The following is a 22381-nucleotide window of genomic DNA, read 5'->3' as shown; positions in this document are numbered from 1 at the left end:
GGACTCTTTCACCTGCTCAGAGCACATGTTCGCGCTCTGAGCCAGCGTAAGGAGGGAAAGAGGGAAGGGATTTTAGGGGAGGAATAGGTGTAAGCACTGGAGCGAGGGGAGAGCAAGGCTTCTCCTTGCAGGTATGCTCATTGCAAGGGAGAAGATCATTACATTTGTTGCCAGCGTTCTGTGCAGCGTAACGGACATCATTTTTTAATATAATTACATTAGGCTGCCAGGGCTACCTAAATCGCATTTGCTGTTGGTGCAGCTGGCCACTGGCACGAAAGTGATTATATATCTGAATGTGCAACATTTCAAGCAGAAACATTGCACATACAGACTCCTACCACCATGGTCACTTTGAATCATTGATGTGGTCATGGTGGTTAGAGGATCCTTTTAACATTAACGTCCTATGTCACTAGCCAGATTTTAAATTTCAGTGCGAACCTGGAGGGTCCATAGGTGAATATCTGCTTGCCAAGGCTTCATTTTCACTTTTTATTGGTGAGTGGAACTTTTGAGCCCTAGCACTGTAAAATATCCAGTACCTATGTTATTAGTTAATAAACTATAGGAATTAAATGATATACTCACATTGTGCTGGATTAGTTCCCAAAATCCGCTTATCTGAATGCACCGATTCCTGTTTTTCTCTAATGCAGAATGTTGCTTTGCATTACCAGGCAATTTACAGAGCAGTAAATACGTTTCTAATGTAAACACACATGTTATATATTTTAGGTTTAAAATTAACACTTCTTTACAGGAAGTGTGTGGGGAGGCTGTGTGAGTCACAGCCAGGGGAGGTGTGTCTAGGGCTTCATAAACAGTGAGGTAACTGATAAATGGCAAAGAATTGTGACACTACAGGGGAATTAATTTTGCACCAAACCACTTCATTTATCTGAAACCTCTTTGGTTCTTAGATTGACCCTTTAACGAGCGTGCATGAGGACAATTCTCAACCTATTAACATTACCATAGCCTATTGTGGGTTGCTTCCTCTTGCATCAATGTTCTAAATCTTGGTACCACAAATTAAGTTAATTTATACCTCTCAGTGTTGATAGATATGCTTGTAGACAATTTATCACGACCATGCCACATTACATGATGATTTGACACCATCTGAAATCTGATATGCAAAGAAGGAGTTTAAGTGTAACAGAGGGTGAGTCTTCATTCTCAAAATGTGTCCTTGTAAAACAAATGCTAGTGGTTTTGACCTGCAATCTTTTTGATAGGGCTTACTTGTGCGGTTTTACCATGGATAGCAAAAGCCTAAAAAACATTGTCTCAAGTATTTTATATTAAGAATGGCTACTAGACATCAATATCCTTGTAGGATACATCCTTATTGAATGCATGCATTAGCGTCTGTATTGATTTTTTTCTTTCTTTCTTATTCAGTAGAACATTTGGTCTCTATTAACGCTATCCTTTTTTCATTTTACAAATAGCATTTGATCTGAGAATATAAAGAGTTGAGAGCAGACTGGTTTGCTTAATGTTGAATGTGCCCTGTAGGTCAAACATAATGCATACAAAAAAGAACAAGTTCTCTGGAATTAGCAACTGGAACTGGCTGTACATATATATGACTAACATTTTTACATAAATCATTGAATTGATATGGAAACAGAGGAAGAAGAAGAATGTGCTAATGTGTCACCTTGGACCCCACATGCAAATTTGGTCCCTGCTGTAGAGTAGTGCTCCTCTACCTTTTCTCACCCAATGCACACCAAAGCTCTTTTCAGAAATTTGCAGCGCACAACAAGCAAAACATATTTAAAAATATATATAGTTATAAAGTGCGTACATAGAAATTACATTTTTTTTTTAATTTACCAAATATAAGAACTAGATGCATACATTTTACATATATAAAATAGTTGTTATAAAATAATAACTAATGTGATGTAATGCAAGGTATTTGCACTTGCACAGAAAGACGCACATACACACATAAACATTCAAACAGACTAGTATCCCCTCCCTGCTGTTTTACCTCTCATGACAGGGGATGTGGGGGCTATCGATGTTCTAGTTGCTGCACTAAGTCTAAACGCTGTGTTCTCAAGTGACACCCGCCACTTTATTGTGGAGGGGGGATGGTGACGATCCCCTCTGACTTCATTTGCATGTGTTTCCATGATAGAGCAGCACGAGACTACTAACAAAAATTTGTAAAAAAAAAAAAAATATATATATATATATATATATATATATATATATATATAATATAGTCGAGACGTGGAGCGGGCAGCACATCCGGCACTGCTGTCAGTATGCCGTGGCTCACCGATTGCAGCGCACTGCTGTAGAGTATATAATCTGCATTGCAGGTCTCTGATGGCACTGTAAGCTTTATTTCAGATATTTTTTATCCCTCATGCTAATGTACATTTGATAACCATTCTGTCCTCGTACTGAGGATTTTTTCCCCCCTAATTTGCAATGTAATTTGCAAACATCATGAAGTTACCAGGAAACACTTCCAAGTGAAGTACACAAATATCACAGTTTGTAAAGGGTACACACTGGTTTATTGACTAACCTGCAAAATCTGGAGAATTTTGATGTATGTATGTGTGCAGTGAGAGGAGTTCTGTGATAGTTATTAATAATTTATGATGTCAATAGGTGCGGCACCGAGCATTCTAGTGAAGGCTGAAACTTGTTGCAAAATATATTTAATTTTATTAAATTGTATTTCATGTTTTCTATTTATTTTATTAACCTGCTTTCAAACCGCACAGCATCTTTTTGCTGTTCGGGTGATGGACCGTTGCTTCTCCAAGGATGGAGTCAAAGTGAAAGCAATTTACAGACTCAATCCATGCAGTCCCAGTTTGGTGTGTGTGGCTCAGCTAGTAAGTCCAGAGTGGAGTGCTGTGAAATGTCCCTATTTATCCCCAGACCTTTCCTCCACTGCACCTTATGTTGCACAGCATTCAAACAAACCTCATCATCGCATGCACTTAATCAAGCTCAGAAGTCCTGCCATTCCACACATTCTTTTGTGCAAAATGGTTTTCTCACAATGATAAAGTAGTGAGAAATTAACTATTGTTTCAAATATACCTGTTGGGCCCTCAATATTTTACCTTGTTTCTTTCCTCTTGTCTCCTCTAAAGGAACATTTTTCAAATAACAACAAAAAAATGTTTTTAGCATACTTGCCTTCTTCATAATGATGCCTAGGATGAGTGGAAGTAAGGAAGCTAGAGGTTCCATGTTAAACAGAACCATGTTCTCTTTTTGTGCCCTTGTCCAGATGTTTTCTGTATTGCATGTGTTCCCAAACTCTACATTCTCAGAGTCTGTTTATTAATAAGGTGGCTGTATTCTGGATACTGGATTCACACTGGAGAATTTGCCAGTGAGCTTTGGGGTTGAGGGGATCCAGCATTTCTTGTAAAACATTTTAAATATGTTTATAACAAAGGTTTCCTGAAAGATAATCTTTTGAGCCCTTTGATACCTTCTCTTTTTAGGGGTTAACTTGTTTACATAAGGATATGTATGCAACTAGTAACATTTGTGTTCCTTTTTTAATTATTGAATGTGGAATTAAAGGCTATGTTAATGCACAAGCCATGAAAAAAAACATGAGAACATTGTTTGTGGTACAATATGTTGAATGGAAAAACCTGTATGTTCTTAGAGTGAGGAACTCTGGTATACAATATATATGTGTAAATATGAGGGTTTTTTTTTGGTTTTATCTCTAGGTGGCCATCATTACAAAGGACGATCCATGATTGAGATGTAGTTGAACATTTTAATTTAACAGAGTTTTATAAAACCCTTAATTAAAACTACAAATGAAAACATGGACCAATAATGACACAATAAAAAACACTAATGGGAAATAGAATAGGATATAGAGTGGACAATGTGTGTGATAGGGTTTGGACATTGCAGCTTGTGTTTCCATCAGTTAAAGGAGCATCTCTAAATCTGGGTTCTACAGCTGGTAAACCCATGGACCAGGTTTAACGTTCAAAGGATTTCTCACAGTCCTTAGGCTATGGTGGAAATTCATTGAATTCATTAAATGATGTTTGTTTTAATTTCCTCCATCTCATCTTTAATGGGCTAATAATGAGATGAAGCTGAATGTTTGAGTGAGTACATCAAAACCCTTTTCAGTCTAGGAATAGCAGAGCTCATCTGGAAAGCTAGTCCTTTAGTACACGTACAGACTTTGTGAGTTCACTATGTGCTATTGATAATAGTTGAGCAATGTTTTTTTGAGAAAACACATGCAGTAAAGGGGTAGCTAAGATGAAAGTGATGTGTGTCAGTAATATGTTCTTGAAGCAAGTCATAGTTAGGACAGCTGAAGAAGTGCAGTTGGACCACAACTAATCTGTTCTTGTCTGGACAGTAAAGACCTCCGTGTGTCTTCCAAACTATCCAACATGTCAAGGTGTTTAGTTTGTTGATCTGCTTCAGCGCGTCCTTCTTTCATTTGTTTGCCCGCATAATTTTGTGTTATATTTTATTCATGTCGCTGGTAAACCATTATTTTTTTTTATTTATGCCTATGTTTATTTTACAGCTACCCAATCTTGTGAAGACAAACTGCTTGCCTGGGACAGCCCAGGCCAGACACTGGAGATTGAGCATGCTCAGCCGGAGCCTGTGCTTACTCCAGTTGTACCATTTTCTCTTAGCAGTTCACTATGTAAGTTAGCCATTTAGACGGCTGTAGCTGGTTAGTGAGTATTATTGGTAATCCTTTTTAGATGCCAGTATTTGTCTATTCATCTCCCTTTTCAGACCTGTAGTCCTTTTCCTAATAGTATTTCAACTGGTTAACATCTATATTGTCTGCTCCATCTAGCTGAGGTATATGATATCTGCTCCTTCTATCTACTAACAACGATCTGTAGTTTTCTTTCTGTGCTATCCACTAAGAATGTTGTGTAGTTACTCCATCAAAAAGTAGAGTGGTTATAGTCTTGAACAATGATATCTTCTACTTTTGATTTTTGAAATTTTTCACCGGTGCTATTTTATGGTTACTGTTCAATGGTTATCTGTAGAAACTGGATTATTGTTGTTGACTCCGCTTGTTCATTGATCTAAATTTCACTGGAAATGGGAAGCATAAGTATAGGATGTATAAATAATTTGTTGCAGAGTGTACAGATATTTCCCTCTATTTTCTCCATTAACTGCCATGGGCTTGCAGATAACAGTAGAGAGGTTGATTTGATTTCTTAGAAGTATTACTTTACATGCTACTAGTTCATACAGTATAAATGACATTTCTTGTATAGCAGACTTTACAGGTTGTGGAATAAGAAATTTGTATTGTTAATATGTAACCAGATGAGCTTAGGATGTGGGGTTCTTAACCCTCTGCTTCTCTAATCTTAGAAGGTTAGATGTTATGTACACTAGCTTGGAAATGTATTGTGTACACTCTAAACTCCAAAGGTAAAGATGGAGTACAAGGTGTCCCTGGTCTGATTCCTCTATACATCACAAGCTTAAAACCCCCGTTGCATACTATGTATAAGACAAGGAAGGCATACAATAAAATAAGTCTCTGCTTTTCCTGACTTTGGTGATGTGGTCTCCTCTTTCCCTTCCTTCTTCACACAGTGTTCTTTATTCCTCGAAAACATACAGCAACAACTTTTATATGATTTAACCTGTTACTGGGATTGGTACCCAGGACATAATGTCCTCTGTCTACATTATGTCCACATAACAAAATCTAAACTATTTTCAAAGAACAATTTTAAAAAAATGTTGTACTACAACAGTGGTTCTCAAACCAGTGGTCAAAAAAAATTACTTTTGGTTCTTCTATCACCGTCAATACAAAGTTTGGCTCCATATTCCTTTAAGTTTTTAAATGACTACATATTTCAGCTGCACAGTACTGTAAAGTATTCATGGTTATTAAATTTTGGGTAGAAAAGCATTATCGCACAGTAATATTTCCTTAGATCATTCCTGTTTGATTTTTTATTTTTCATACTGTTGGGAACTTAATTATAAGGTTAAATTCTAAAGAGTTGGTTGCTGTTAGAAAACCTTTTTTTCCCACCACGTGTTTTATGTATTGTATTAGTACACTGGTTCTAACTGCCCTACTAGACCAGATGATATCACTCAGATTTGTTCCGTGTAATATAAATGTAGAGGGAAAGCAAAAAGCCTACAGTCACATTCAGGTCACATCATGATGACTTTGTTTTTTCTATAGTACGCAAACAAGAGATAATCAAGATAACCGAACAGCTCATCGAAGCGATCAACAATGGGGATTTTGATGCATACACGTAAGTTAATTATAAGATCTGAGCAGCCATGAAAATATTAAAAATGTCTTATAGTTATTCGTAATCAATAACAGAATAGGTATTCATAATCAATAACTGGTAGTTACCTGGGTTTAACTGGAGTCCCAGATTTCCAGCACGGCAAACTGTTGATCTTCGGGAGTTGAATGTATGTCTGAATTCAAGGGGTGTCCCACACTGTTAGAAGGAATGCATTTATTTATTTGTGGCCCTGGTCATTATTATTGCTGGATTGCCCTTTTTAGGCCAATGTTCAGAATGAAGTTTTTACTTAACACCCTTATGGTAATGCATTATGGCAGGACGTATGTAGGCTACAGTTTGCAACGCGTTCATAAGAATTCTTTTTTAGGTAAGCAACCGTGATGTTTAGCAGGGACATAGGGGAATGATTTATAAAGTCTGTTTCCTTTATGTAAATATGATACAAAGGAACTTTAAAATTATAACAAATAGATATTGATAAACATACAAACATGTATTCCTGACACTATAGTTCTAAAACCGTTGTCTGTGTCTGGCCACCTTTACACCTTGTGTCGGAAAAAGCTGTGCTCCTATACTATGTCACAGAGTGGGGGGAGGGTAGTACCTATAGCGCTAGTAATTTGTGCAAATGGTTAAAACACTAATTGTAGCCTGAAAGTAGACATGCATAATAATATTCCCATTAAAGGAGCATGCATGTTATGGTGCTTGGTGTGTTCCTTTCAACATCCTACTTGCAAAAGATCAAAGTAACAGATTTGGAAAATGACCTTCAACTTTGTTATATTGGAAATATTTTCCAACTCTGCCTTTATGCTGTGCATTTTGCAATTTTATTTTTGCAAAAAAAATCATTGTTCAACTATACACGCATTTTTCCTGTTTTTGTCCTTAATAACCAAATAAGTAAAATAAATATTGTCTTCTTCACAGCAAGATTTGTGACCCAGGATTGACTTCATTTGAACCAGAAGCTCTTGGTAATCTTGTTGAAGGAATGGACTTCCATAAATTTTATTTTGACAACTGTGAGTACTGGTCATTCCTAAAGGTTCTATTCAATTCAGCATAATTTATCATGTAAAAAAAATAATACAAAAGTTACAGCATATTCTATAGATTCCCATGGACAGTGTGAGTTTGGTACTAATATATTCAACATTTTGGATTTTGTTACGTATTGATTAACTTATTACATGCATATACCATTGTGTTTTTGTTTAAATTAAGAAAAGGTAAGTCAACACCTACTGGTATTGTTTTGATTATAATATTTTGTTAAAGAATGTGTTTGTATGTGATGTGTGTATATGATGTATGAACCCACATTTACTATTGTATTTACAATTTGGTAAGTCATACCACCCAACATTGGGAGTTTTGGAACCAGGATGCCCATAGGAAGCAGACCTGCTGCAAAAAAGGCATGTCATCCTGGTTCGAATGCATGTCAGCCTTACTGGTCTTAGTACTGGCCAGTCCCCATTGACAGAGGTACATGTACAGAGTTCTGCTAAAGCACTCTGCAAATCCGTTAATATTGAAACCAAACGCGTCAATGTGTTTGCTTTGTGCCTTTTGAGGACTTGATCTTCGCAGTCCTCAGATGTTGGGCAAGACAACATTTCAGGACTGTCCTGCTAAACTCAGTCATAATGAGCGGTACGGTCAAATCTTTTTTAAAAACATTGAATGGGGCTATCTTGAATGCTAGTCAGGCTCTTGATAAATATATCAAGCTTAATTACCATTCAAGGAAGGAGAATATTTTCCCAATACCTAAACAAATACATTTATCAAGAGTATGATTAGAATTGAAAATCAACAAATTCACCTTACATAGTATCTGTACCTGGAAGTCCAAGAAAATAATTATAGACTTGAAGCGATAAAAACTCCTCAAAGCCACCATGAAAATATTCGGTCTTACTTTTTACTTTGTAGACAATTTGTCCTTTCTCTTCAAGCCTCTGTAAAATGATGGCCCAGCCAGTGCTGTATCTATTATGAGGCCAACAAGGCATTTTTTAGCTGGCGGCAAAATGCCTTGTTAGCCGTGTGAGTCGAGAAAGATACAGCGCTGGTTTACACAACATAAAACCTTGTGGTCACGCCCCCTTACATGTTATTTGAGGCCGCTCTGCCCCTGCTTTCTCTTAAGCTTGCTCCAACTGTCTGTTGACATGGACTTAGTGGAGCACGCCGCTGCCAAAGCCGACAGATCCCAGCATTTCACTCTCCCACCCTGTACCAGTTGTTAGATCGGGGGAGGGCTTCCAGTTTCACTGGGCGCAGACATGGTATGTGAAGGAGCAGGAGTCTAGTAGCTTCAATCTGAAGCTCCTGGGCAGTGGCACGCAGGACCGGACAAAGCTGCAGTCTGCCTTTTATAAGAAGGCTCTTTCTCCTGGTCCAGTTCAAAGCTGAAGTAAGTGTTACAAAATACGATAAGGGGGACAAAAATAAAAAAGGTCTTAAATGTTTTAATATTTTTTTTTTTTTAATAATTAATGTATGTGTTAAAAATAAAAGCTGAGGTGAAGCCTTAATGTCATGGAGCTTGGACACCTCCTAGGAGCTCAGCAAGTTTTGACAATATTTTTTGGCCATTTTCACACCCTGACAAATGTGCATACTAACACACCAGGCAGCTACTCCAAACACCAGCTACTAGTGAGAGACACTGCTTCCCCAGTGAGAGTCACTTGGGGAAGACCAGTTGAAAGGTAAATTTTTAGGGCTTAAAAGAAAACTATAGTGTCAGGAATACAAACATGTATTCCTGACACTATAGTTTTAGAAGCAATATTTAGTCCTCTGTTAGAGGGGTAAAAGGTGATTTTACTCACCTTTTTTCCAGCATTGAAAGGGTTTAATTGCGGATGGCCCCGACTACGCCCCACCTCCTGGCCTGATTATAAAATTTATATGAATAGAGTAAGGAGCACAACCATAAGTATTTACGTATAAGAAAAATCTTTATTAAATGGGTATATACTATAGGAATGTCTCTTTAAATTTTAAACCCAAAATACAAAGTCATAATGCTGTAGAACATCTACCAGAAAAAATTCTGGACATATATAAATGCACAATGCGTAATATATAGGTGAAAGAAAACTCCCTTGATAAAGGCTTCTTGCCGAAACGTTGGGGGCTTTTTGATTGACTCTGTCCTTGCTTCTCAATTAGTCTGGTATGGTTTTTGTATTATTTTTATATGTTGTATCTGTTTTTTGGGGTTTTGATTATACTAGCATTATAGTTGTTTGCTTATTATACAGTTTTCTTTCACCTATATATTACGCATTGTGCGTTTATATATGTCCTGTATGTGATCAAAGTTCAATTTAGAGATTGAGATACAATTATTTAAGGTAAATTACATCTGTTTGAAAGTGAAACCAGTTTTTTTTTTTTTCATGCAGGCTCTGTCAATCATAGCCAGGGGAGGTGTGGCTAGGGCTGCATAAACAGAAACAAAGTGATTTAACTCCTAAATGACAGTGAAATTAAGCAGTGAAATTGCAGGGGAATGATCTATACACTAAAACTGCTTTATTTAGCTAAAGTAATTTAGGTGACTATAGTGTTCCTTTAACTACCTATGCAGGGCTGATGGCATCTAGAGGTCAGGGCAATAGGTCCTAGCACAAATAATAATGTCTATACTGTATAAGCCTTCTATCCTTATCTTCCATGACCTGCTATCACTCCTCTCATAAATAACACTGTCATATTTCATGTACCAGATTAATGCTTAAAAAGGAACTTCAAGTGTTATCTTCAGCTTCAAACTGAATCTGGGCTAATCTATCAGACCTCAGCAACATTAACTCTCCAAGTGCCATTGCAGAGTGCCCCAACTGTTAACTGTTACCTAACATCTAGTCTCAACGTATTGTTCCTTAAATTGATTGCCAAGTACAACATGTTTTATTCCATTGGCTTGTACCTGCTATTGTGGCGTTACAAGCATGTATGTTAAACCTAAGCACTGCGAAAAAAATTATCTAAAAAAAAAATATCAAACATGTTCTTTTACAAGCATGAGGTATTATTATATTATGAGTCTCTGTTTCTGTGCGTCAAGCTTGTCTGGTTACAATTACATGTTTGTTAGTCCACCCATTGTAAAACACTACGTAATTTGTTGGTGCTATATAAATATAATAATAACATTATCACAATATACTTAGAAATGTGCCCTCCAAAGATAGGTAGATATAATACAAGTAAGTGTTATCCAATTATCATAACCTCTACAGCCCGCTGTAATGGTTATGTTGCCAGGTGTACCGTTGCCTGGTTTCCTGCTAATAATTTGCCCCATTTCCTGGTGCACATCCAGCTTCTGCAGAGCTCAGAATCCACTGCTGTCGCCATTCATTAGCTGACAACGTCCGCTGACCATTCTCAACTAATGGCTGACATTCTGTGAAACAAAGGTTGCATCGCATTGACATTCACCAGTCTAGAACTCTAGTTCTGGGCTGGCTGATATCCCCTTAGTGACACTGCCAGAGGTGGCATTACACCAATGGCAAGAGAGGAGTTAATTGCCACATGTGGAGCGTTTCAAAGCGAAATGCTGCACGTATAGATTTTAGGCACCATGACCGTTTCAAATTCCTAAAGTGGTCATGGTGCATGCAGTAACACTTTAATACTAATATAAAATATATTGAAGGGTGCACATGAACTCTAGTCCACACTTTGGACATTGCAATAGGAAAAAATAATAAAGGGTCCAGCACACCCAAATTCAATATAAATATAATCCTTTATATTGGTAGGTACAAAGATGGTAAGAACATTTAATTTCCCCAATGATATAGCAATCTAAATTCTTGCAGTTAGAACAATCTGAAACATGTTTAGATTCATAGCATCTCCATTAACCCATATCAAATTCACTTTAGAATAGTTGTCTTGGTATAGATACAAATGAATTACAAAATTATATAATTTTAACAGCGGTAGGACACAAAATGTCATGCAATATTTTCGACTTGTCTTATGGTATGTATTTAGTCTCTTTGGTTACCAGTTTTTATTTTGAGTTCTTTTTTTCAGTGCTGTCTAAAAACTCCAAGCCTATTCATACCACCATCCTCAATCCGCATGTTCATGTGATTGGAGAAGATGCAGCCTGCATCGCCTATATCCGCCTGACGCAGTACATTGATGCCCAGGGACGGCCACGTACCACACAGTCTGAAGAGACTAGGGTGTGGTACCGCAGAGATGGCAAATGGCTGAACGTCCACTACCACTGTTCCGGAGCTCCAGCAGCCCCACTCCAGTGAGGAAACAATACAGGTAGGTAAAGATTATTATTTTTATATATATATATATATATATATATATATATATATATATATATATATATAAAAAATACAGAATCCAGCGCACTCGCTTATTAACTAAACAGAGATTTCAAATCTTAGGGATTGTAATAGTTTTATTTAAAAACACCTCACATAGGCAAAAAATAATGGGGGTTTAGTTACATTATATGATCATACATTGCATAAGCCTGCCAACTACGTCAAAGTACCCCATATTCGGCAGGTCCTATCCTAATAGCAGCCTAATGCTTGGGAAATACTTCCTTACTGGGACTCTCTGCAAGTCAAGACTAAATAGGGTCCTGGAATGAGGCACCTGTAACGTATGCATGTTTAGGTGAGTGCAGCCCTCTTGCTTTCTTTTATATATACCGTGTATACTCAAGTATAAGCCGAGTTTTTCAGCACATTTTTTGTGCTGAAAAACCCCAACTCAGCTTATACTCGAGTCACTGTCTGTATTATGGCAACTTACATTGCCATAATACAGACTGGGGGCTGTGGGGGCTGCAGAGCGTTTACTTTCCTCTCCTGTCAGCTCCCTTCTCCTCTGCGCCGGTCCGTTCAGCACCTCTGTCAGCTCCCAGTGTAAGTCTCGCGAGAGCCGCGGGGTCATAGTGCGGCTCTCGCGAGACTTACACTGTGAGCTGACAGAGGAGCTGCACGGACCGGCGCGGAGGAGGAGGGAGCTAACAGGAGCTGCAGGAGAGGTAAGTAACAGTTCTGCCAGCCCCCTCACCCCCCACTGAACTGCCAATGCCACTGGACCACCAGGGAAGGAGAGCCCCCCTCCCTGCCATGTATCAAGCAGGGAGGGGGGACGAAAAAAATAAATATAATAAAATATTAAAAATAATAATAATTTTAAAAAAATAACAATATAACAAAAAAATTAAAATAATAATTAATAAAATAACAATAATCAAAATGCCCACCCCCACCAACACATACACAAACACACACTTCATTCATATACACACACTGCACTCACGCACACACTGCACTCACGCACACACTGCACTCACGCACACACTGCACTCACGCACACACTGCACTCATGCACACACACTGCACTCATGCACACACACTGCATCACACACTGCACTCATACGCACACACTGCATTCATACACACACACTGCATTCATTATATATACACACTGTAAATAAATATTCAATTAATATAATTTTTTTAGGATCTAATTTTATTTAGAAATTTACCAGTAGCTGCTGCATTTCCCACCCTAGTCTTATACTCGAGTCAATAAGTTTCCCAGTTTTCTGGGGTAAAATTAGGGGCCTCGGTTTATATTCGGGTCGGCTTATACTCGAGTATATACGGTATATATATATATAATATCCAATGCTTGCACTCCCAGTATAAGCAATAAAATTAGCCCGCTGCTTGTCAGTAATGTTTACTTTGCTGGATTGTAAAGAACTATATTGAGTTCTGATACTGTTGCTAATATTAGGTTTAATTCCAATGGCAACTAAAAAAATTGCTAGGTCAGCAATAGAACTCACCCCGCTGTATTTATACTATTATTGCAATTGACTGATACATTTCTCCAAACCCATATTCCCCTCTTTCCCTCACCTATACTTATGTCCCTTCAATTTTTTTTCTTCTTCCTTTAGCTTTTCCACTGGAAGAAACTCTTCTTAGCGAGCGAGTCTGGATCGCCCTGAACGACAGCAACAGTCCTGTTCGTTCTGAAGTTTTAAAAAAGAAAAAAAGTAAATAAAAATTTAAAAAAAATAAAAATATTGATGCCGGCAGTAGCCAAAAATGCACGAAAATCCTGCATGCATTCTGAGGCTGAAGCAGCTGCTGGCTAGTTGTTGTAATTTCACGGATCCATCGTGTCTGTTCCTGCTGTACGGAGGTGTTTTTAAAATTTCAAAGAGCAAAAATTAACCTATTAAAGATTAAAAAGAGTTAAATAGTATTGTTTGTTAAAACCAGGCAGATGAGAACAGGACTACATTTATAGAATGGAAGGTATTGGTAGCAGCCTCAGGCAATCTATGGTTTAGATTACGATGGAAAGGTACAGGTAGATGTGTTTCATTTCAGTAGCTGCTGAATTACGCAAGCCTGAATTATTGACTTGCAGGTAAACACGTCAGCACATTGTATTAGGCAAAACCTTAGAAGAAGGTTTTGCAGAATTTATTTTCTTTTCTTCAATTACTACTGTAGAAACCTTCCAGATATCTTCTTGGCTGACCTGCTTGAGGCTGATCTTTGAACTCCAACATAGCAAACGGCTGGTGGAGTTTTATTGTTGGGCTCCCCCTGGCTCCTGCGAGAACGGAAATAGATTTTTGATAGGAAAGGAACAGGCAGAATAGGTGAATAATTTATTGTAAGGCACAAAAACATATAGACTAAAAGGATCATAATGTGCATCCTGCAAAAGGAACATTTCATTAGTGGCAATGTTGATATAATTACTTGTTATGAACTCTTTGAAAGTAAAAACTGCCATGTTTTGGAAGGGGGTAGTGATTGGATGACTCCCCATCCACCCCATGATATCTGTGTTAAAGGGGGTTGATCTATTTTCACAGTGATAAAGCTTTTATGTACTATTGAGCAGATTGATAAACTGTCTGCTTGTACGTCATGAGTGAACACACTGCAATTGGATGCGTAGAGAAGTATGCATGTCTTTCTATGCTTGCCTGCACCTTCTAAATTAGTGTGTGGTCTGGTGGCCCATCGTTTTTTTTTTTTTTTTTTGCAGGAAGGTGAACAGTGTCTGTTTATAACTACATTTTTGAGGGAAAAAAAGTCTTTGAGGTTAACAAAATGAACCTATATTTTGTATAACCTTATGCCGTCCCTTATACTCCCCAACCAGGAGTTGTTCTCGTAATCTGTTCTACAAAATTACATTTAGTATGGAAGATTCTGTCTCAGCTTTTTGTGCATCTGAGTCAGTTCTATAATTGGGAAGCTTTTAATTTTCTCAGATATCTGTATATGAAACAGCATTAATGAGTGTTCAGTCTGGGTTCAATTGCATGTATCGGCAGCAAAATTACAAACAAACCTATCTGTTCGGAAACAAGAAAATAGCCTTTCGAGGCTGCTTATAGTTGCAGCTTCACATGTGCACATGCCGACACAAGCTCATTAGGACAACTTCACTTTTTTGGACGCATTAATGAAGAAATTTACAGACTGTTTAATTGGTTTAATTAGGGTGGAATGGGATGTTGTATAACGTGAAAATGATGCACAAATTTGGGGTTCTTGTCCATTGTTTTTCTGGGTGCATGTAATGTTGTGTCAATCCCAGTTGCGGCAGCAAGGAATTAAGGAATGCATCTACATGTTGAAGAAGCTATGTTTATGGAGATTTCCACATGGATAAAGCATGTTCTCCAGAATTTCTGAGATGATGATCATGGCCGAGAGCATTTTGAAATTTAAAGACAAACACTTCTTTGTGGGTAGTTTGAAGGTAAATTGGATAATGTCGACAAGAGTAAAGCTGGGATTAATTCAGAATATTAGAGCATTTGGAGGGCTTGTGTGAAATAAGAGCACATGGGGGAAAAAATATTTTCATGTTTTTGTTGTTGTTTGTTTTCGTAGAGGAGGGGGTTGGTTTTTTTTCCCCTAATTTTTTTTTTCACTAAATCTTAATGTGGAAAACTAAACTAAAAGCTCTTGGCTTTTTAACAGATAAAACAAAACATAAAGGGAAAAAACAAACAGGAAATGAAAATATATGCAGTTTAATAAATAAAAAATAAAGTTATGCATGTCTTTAGGTCTGCTCCTTCACTGTCTGTTTACTTGATTAATACTATGAGGATCGCTCTGTATTTAGTGCATCTTTCTAAACAAACCTTTTTTTTTCCATATTTTATTTATAATTTTTTTTTTTGCACTGTCTTTGGGAAAAACAAAAAAAAACAGTTTTACTTTTTAAGTTAATGAAAAATCTTAGCTTGGTATGGTCATTATCTGACAAAGCAGTACACTTTTAGCATTGTTACTGTTATCTTATGGGGCTAATGTAAGCATATATATAATATATATTATAAATATTACGTTTTAAACAAGACTTGGAAAGGCATTTGATGCAGAATCTTTGCATGATAATAGAAAAATAAAACAATTACCCTGTGTTTGTTTGTTCTGAATGTTGGTAGATCTTCATAGCTTTGTTACATTGAAACCTTGGACAAGAGGTATTTAATAAAATAACATTTAAACAGTGTCTTTAGTCTGTTTCATATTTCTACTACAACAATAGTAGTACCAGTTTTTAGATACCATTAAGAATATTAAGTTAGTCAGATTTTTTTATTGGTTGCTTTTTTTGCACTCTGTGTTTGAATATGCACCACGTTTGCACCAACAAAACAGTCATGAATATTTCCAACCCTTTTTAAGTCAAGAAATGGAAACATTTGCAAAAACTGGAAGAATTTGCTACGACAAAAACTGTTCTTTTTTTTAGATCACTTTAATAAATGCAATCAAAATAGTAGTGAAATTTAACTTCGGAGAACACCTTTGTGCGTTGGTGATCTTAAAAGACAACACAATAAGGTAGATGCAGACACAATGAATTGCTGTAGGATTATGTTTTACTTTGCAAACTCTGTTAAAGAGTATTATTGATAGTAGTGATATTGCTGTATCTGCAAAATTTTGACATCTGCCCTAAAGTTGGAATATTCTACAAAGAAAAATAAAAAAAAAATGTAAGTGAAGAAGCTGCAACACATTTAAATATTTTTGTAATTTTGAGTTGAGTGCATTTCAGTGTTTTGCAGTAATTGCTAATATGTGCAATGTGACTTTCAATATGTAAAGCAGAAACCTCCGTGGGATCCATTAGGTTTCACTGATGGTGTGAAGCATAAACTACTAATTAACTTTTTTTCGCAAGAGCTGAAGTGACTTCCGCAAGTCCAGGAAATCTGTAGTACGAATAGCAATCTAAAGAAAAGGAAGCAAATTGCACTGGTAAGAGGTAGCAATTTACTATTATCAAGTGGAACAAAGAAAATCTCCAAACAAGACCAAAAGCTCACAAGTAACATAAAAGTGCGTAATATTAACTGTAAATATATCAAGGATATGAAGGTAATACATTAAAGGGAAAACAAGCTTGGGAAAACTGGATAGACAAGGTGCAGAGGGAAAATGTATGGTGAGGAAAATAAGCTTACCTGAACATGTAGATAAAAAAGAGGCTTAAGTCACACACCTTCTGCACTTACTCTTTATTGCAAGTGTGACTCTTTGTTGATAATTATTTTAATGAGAGCTGAAGTCAGAAGAGTAAATACCGATATTAGCTCCACAGATATAGAAGTAAAAGTACTGTGTAATTATTTTATTATAGAGTTTATTATTTTTATCACATGGAGTGAAATGCAGAGGAATAAAATAAAGTGTGAAATTGTTTGGAAACGGAAAATATGCCCAATAAAAATTTACCAATGTTCTTGGCGAATGCTTTCGCAAAAGAAAGCAAACCTTTGTGATATTTAGAGATTTGAGAAAATCAGGTTGCCAGTTAGAACACATGATGTCAAATATAACGTTCCCCAGAAAATCTTCTCTCTATCATTTCTAATAAATGCGCTAGAAATTTAAAGGATAAAAAAAAAATATGAGGATAATTAATTATATGCTGGTATTGGCTCACTTCAGTACATAGTAGTTTTCTATTATGATAGACCTACATTATATATATCTATCTATCTCGGATACTCTTGAAAGCATTGCTTTGTCATTTTCTAGAATATTAAATCAAAGTGAAATTTGAATTTGAAAAAAATCAGAAAAGATGAATTCTTAAATTGTGTTTTTGTTGTTATAACAGGGAGAACATGTTTTGTTTATTCAGGAAGGAGATATCACAGTAGAAGCTGTTTCTAACTCACAATATATATTATAGTTTCACATGGGAGATATCCTTACTGTGGTTTAGCATATTGCACTACAAACCAACATAAATGCATCTCTAATCAAAGCTGATAAAATAAAGGACAAAATGTTGTGATACTAGATAAAGAAATTTATTGGAAGAGGCTTATCGCCAACTTGATACAACTATTATGCTTTCTAGTCTTGTATGATGTCCTAGTAGATTGTTTAATAAACAAATTAAAGATTTAATATTGCAGACTATCCCTAGGTATCACTGCAGAGAAGAGTTTTAAACATAGAGCTGTTCTGCCTAATGAAATGCCCACTTCAGTCTCATCCAGCTACAGTAGGATAAATGTCTCATTAAAAGACAACTGTCACCTCAAAAAAAAAATATATATATATATATATATCTAATAATCGATTCAAGTTTTGAAAGAAAATTGCTATTTTTGTTTATTTCGTTAAAAAAAGGAGGGGAGGGGAGGGGGAGGAGGAGGAGAACCTTAATACTACCCTTAGTATGTGACAGAATCATTCAGCCATGTACATGCACCTTGGGTCAGACAGTGTTTGAAAACAGACTGTGAACATCCAGGTTTCCCTCCCTGAAGAGACTCTGTTTTCAAACACTGGCTGACCCAGATGCATATATATGGCTAAAGATCATATACTTAAAGTAGGCATGAGCTTTCCTCATTCTTTTGCTTATAGTGGTTTTTTTTGGGGGGGGGGGGGGGTGGGAAGTTTTTTTTTGTTTTTGTTTTTTTAATTAAGGATTTCCTTTGAAAGCTTGACAGGATTATTACATAGAAAAATGGTTTTGAGGTGAGTTATCCTTTAAGACCTACCCCTTTGTTTAGGGTCAACGGGTAAGGACTTTTAGAATGATTTGATTGCGGATTACAACTGTGGAAAATTATATTCAGGATACCGAACTAATTACAGGATATTGAACAGTGTGTGCGCAATACTAGATGTTCTATCCCTTAAATCAAGGATAAAATATAAAGACAATCAAGGAATTGTTCATAGCTTTATAAATCGACTACTACTATTTTTTTTTTAATTTAATGTGATGAATATTTTCACACACTCAAAAAATGTGAAACCACTATGGAACAGTCCCACGTTTGTGGAATTATAAACCCCTACATTTACAACACATTGCAAAGCAGGTATATTGATGATTATATTTATGTGAGACATTTGAATAGTGTTGTTTTTGTAAGCTAATAATTTATAATTAAATTGAATGTACATGTCCTTTACAAACAAATTGTCGTAGCATAAACTTACTGGATTTACTCGTTGGGTAATGTGAAGTGTAAAAAGCAGTGGTAGAACATCCGAGGTCGCAAAGGTTGCGACTGCCACAAAGGTCATGAGTGCCCCCAAAAACTGAGGAAGCTGGGATACGATGTCATTCCGACCCCTGGATCACTAAAGGCTGTGTTTGGGAGTTGTGCAGGAAGATGAGAGTAGCCCACAAAACCCTAGGGAGAGGCACACAGCATTTAGTATATCAACTAGAATTAAAGGTGCTCACTGTTCACACCCGTTTTCCCCCAGGGTAAAACCTACACAGTATCACATAACACAAGAGCACACCTACTTTAAAAACAAACTTTTACTTAAAATCCAATCACAAAATAACAATCCTTTGGGCTAGAAAACAAAACAAATCATAAACTTCAAATACTTACAGATAAGACCTGTTAAATTTTTCAAACAATTATCAAGCACCTTGAAATGTTAGATCAAATAAGAAAATAATACAGATACAAATGCATACATTTGGATTACATAATAAATAATAGGAACATACAGGTGGAGTGAGAGAAGATATATTTCTAATACCAAAATAGAGATGCTCCCCTACCTTTCAGCCAAAGGCCTTTCTATTTTTGGTATAAGAAATATTTACTATCTGTTACGTCTGCCAAGAAACCCCAAAAGTTCTGAGCCTCGAAGAGATTAAGGGTGATACAGTAGAATAAGCCCTGAAAAGGGTGTTGCTGAAAGTCTAGCAAGGAACCTGAACTCAACTACAGCCTTAAAGTGACACTCCAGGCACCCAGACCACTTCTGCCCATTGGAGTGGTCTAGGTGCCAAATCCCACTACCCTTAACCCTGCAACTGTAATTATTGCAGTTTTCATGAACTGCAATAATTACCTTGCAGGGTTAAATCCTCCTCTAGTAGCGGTCTACTAGACAGCCACTAGAGGGCACTTCCTGGTCTATAGGACCTCCAGTGTTGCTAAAATCCCCATAGGAAAGCATTGAAAAGTATTTTCAATGCTTTCCTATGGAGAGGTCTAATGTGCCTGTGCAGCATTGCCGCGCATGTGCATTAGGTCTCCCCTGCCATCGGGCGTGATCAGTCTCCCCCGCCGGCTGACGTGATGAAGGGGAGGAGCGTGAGCGGAGGAAGCGACGTGGGAGATGTCGCTGCCTCTGGTAAGTCACTGAAGGGGTTTTCACCCCTGCAGTGCCAGGAAAACGGATTGTTTTTTTGGCACTGAAGAGTCCCTTTAACATTGGTGTGGTAACTATATATTCATGTCCAGAGGGGCCATCCAAAGTCCCAAGGGAAGCTCCAAGAGGCTTTGGGAGGCACTGGGACACTGAAGGGAAGCCAAGTTAGTGCATCCTGCACAGAATGTAGATTATGTATTTACCTTTTTTAGGGACATAAGTGAATCCTGGTCACATCTGCACAGAGGCTACAAAAAAGTGCATGTTTAAACACCATTAGGAATGCAAAATTATATTCCAAATGCTATAGTGTCCCTCTGCCTATAACTTAAGGTGCGGCCCTCCCCCCCCAGTATTTATTATTTCTATAAATACCAGTTATCCTCGGTGCTGACTCCGTCTCCTCTGACATCACGGCAATGGGGGAAAGCATTAGACCTTCTCTATAGAAAAGAATTGAATTTTGCAAAGCATGAGGATGTCCAATGTAATTTTACATAGTTAAACTCCGTTAATATCCATGAAGAGCCTCTGGTGGCTGTCTTTTAGATAGAAATGGACTTAACACTAAATACACATTGCAGTTTCTTTGGATTGCAGGGTTAAGGAGACAGGGACACTGAACCCGGACCTCTTCAATGAAATGTAATGGTCTGAGTGCCTATAGTGTCCCTTTAATGTGCACATTCAAATAACACTGCTCAAATGAAAGAATTGTGGAGGTTCCTTCACATCCTAGGGTGATAATGGAGAAGACAAAGTGGCCAGAAGTTAGAAATAGCATGGATAAACAAATATTTCAACTTCCATGCACTTCATTTGTTTGAACAACAGATGGCGCCATTACACAGCAGAAAAATCTCTTTTCACTGACCAGAGCACTGTGTAGTTGAACTTTGCTCAACTTCATCACAAATAACACAAATGAGCAGATGTGCTTTCCGACAATATTCCTCCATAGTGGAGCAGTTACAGATTTGTATCAAGTTAATTCAGTAGCCCATTCCACCTATGTTTACAGTTGACAACAGCTTCTGAAACGTAGACTGGGCTCTATGGAAATCTTCAGCATGAGGTTGATGTCCAATACTGCTGTGCATTACTTGTATAGTCCGTAAATCATACACAATTTACACTAAGCTTAATGTAGGAACTCATGACGTTATTGCAGAAAGGACTTAAGGACACACTACGTGTGTATTCCTGATACTATATTTCTGAAGTGGCTGCCAGCCCACCTCCAATCTTTGTAAAAAGTTGATTTCACTCACCTTTTCTGCCACGGTGTGTGATGTATTATAATACACCACACGGTGCGGTTGGCCCACCTCCATGGCAGGGATGATCAATCTTGATGACCTCAGCTAATCCAATGTTCTCCCATAGGAAAGCACTGGGAGGCTATTGCACATGCGCGGCAAAACACTGCACTGCACCAATCTACCTCTCCTCATAGAGATGCATTGAATCAATGCATCTTCATGGGGAATGTTCAGCATCTCCAAGTGTCATACCACGATCGGCGATCCCCTTGCTCCACTTCTGGGTCTCATTGATCTCCCCGCCTCCGCATCTGACATCAGACACCAGCCTGGATAATCAGACTCAAGGCAGAGTTGAATTGCTCATTCAAATTGTTTCAGTGATTCTATACTTACCTGAATTATTTATGTACCGAACCTCACCTTGTCACCTCACTCCTGACCTTAGACCTGAAGACTATTCTACTGCTAAAATACTACTTTTGCTACAAGGTAAATAAAAAAAATAAAAAATCTCGTCTAAAAGCAAACTTTAGTGAATATTCCCCTAGACCTAGAGGATTTAACTGACTTTCTTTTGATATTTTTTTGCAAAAAAACTTTTTGGCAATATTCCTAAGAAATTGTGGCTGAAGTGGTCTGGGTGCCAGGCCCATCTAGGATTAAAGATTTAAACCTGCAGTTGAGTTCTGGTCTTTATTTGAAAATTGAAAAGCCTAACACCATGCAGAGAGTGGAGATGCTGAACGCAAGTACTGCACACAGTGCCGCACTGAAATAAGAAGCATGTCTAGTGGACATCTGTGACTGCCACTATCGGTGTTACTAGGCAGCAATGTAAAAACTGCCTTTTCTCTGACAGCAGGGGCATGCTATGGGCACCAGAACCACTACTTTCATCTATAATTTAATCTCATTGTTTATAGTTATAACAACCAGCTCACTGCATATATAATGGAATGTAAGTGAGATGCAAGTGCAGAATATTAAGTATTATTCAGAACAATGCTAATCTAGTGAGTTATTGCAGTTACATAGTTACATAGTTACATAGTTACATAGCTGA

The 22381-nt window shown here is 37.4% G+C and overlaps 1 protein-coding gene across 23 annotated transcripts in view; it reads left to right on the top strand.

The window, feature by feature from the left end:
* Positions 1–15905, top strand: part of CAMK2G (calcium/calmodulin dependent protein kinase II gamma) — a 227593-nt gene extending 211688 nt beyond the window's left edge. For 13 of the 23 annotated variants that reach the window (XM_063434886.1, XM_063434884.1, XM_063434879.1 and 10 more), the window contains 5 exons: positions 4568–4693; positions 6230–6305; positions 7248–7342; positions 11391–11636; positions 13306–15905. In XM_063434886.1, the coding sequence (XP_063290956.1) occupies positions 4568–4693; positions 6230–6305; positions 7248–7342; positions 11391–11623 (530 nt within the window). In that variant the 3' untranslated portion in view covers positions 11624–11636; positions 13306–15905. Of the gene's footprint in view, positions 1–2759; positions 2874–4567; positions 4694–6229; positions 6306–7247; positions 7343–11390; positions 11637–13305 lie in introns of all 23 variants that reach the window. The other 10 variants (XM_063434883.1, XM_063434881.1, XM_063434892.1 and 7 more) reach the window with 2 other exon arrangements.
* The last annotated feature ends 6476 nt before the right edge of the window (positions 15906–22381 follow it).

This window comes from Pelobates fuscus, chromosome 10, assembly GCF_036172605.1.
Source record: "Pelobates fuscus isolate aPelFus1 chromosome 10, aPelFus1.pri, whole genome shotgun sequence".
NCBI lineage: Eukaryota > Metazoa > Chordata > Amphibia > Anura > Pelobatidae > Pelobates > Pelobates fuscus.
This window is presented reverse-complemented; position numbering and strand designations above follow the sequence as displayed.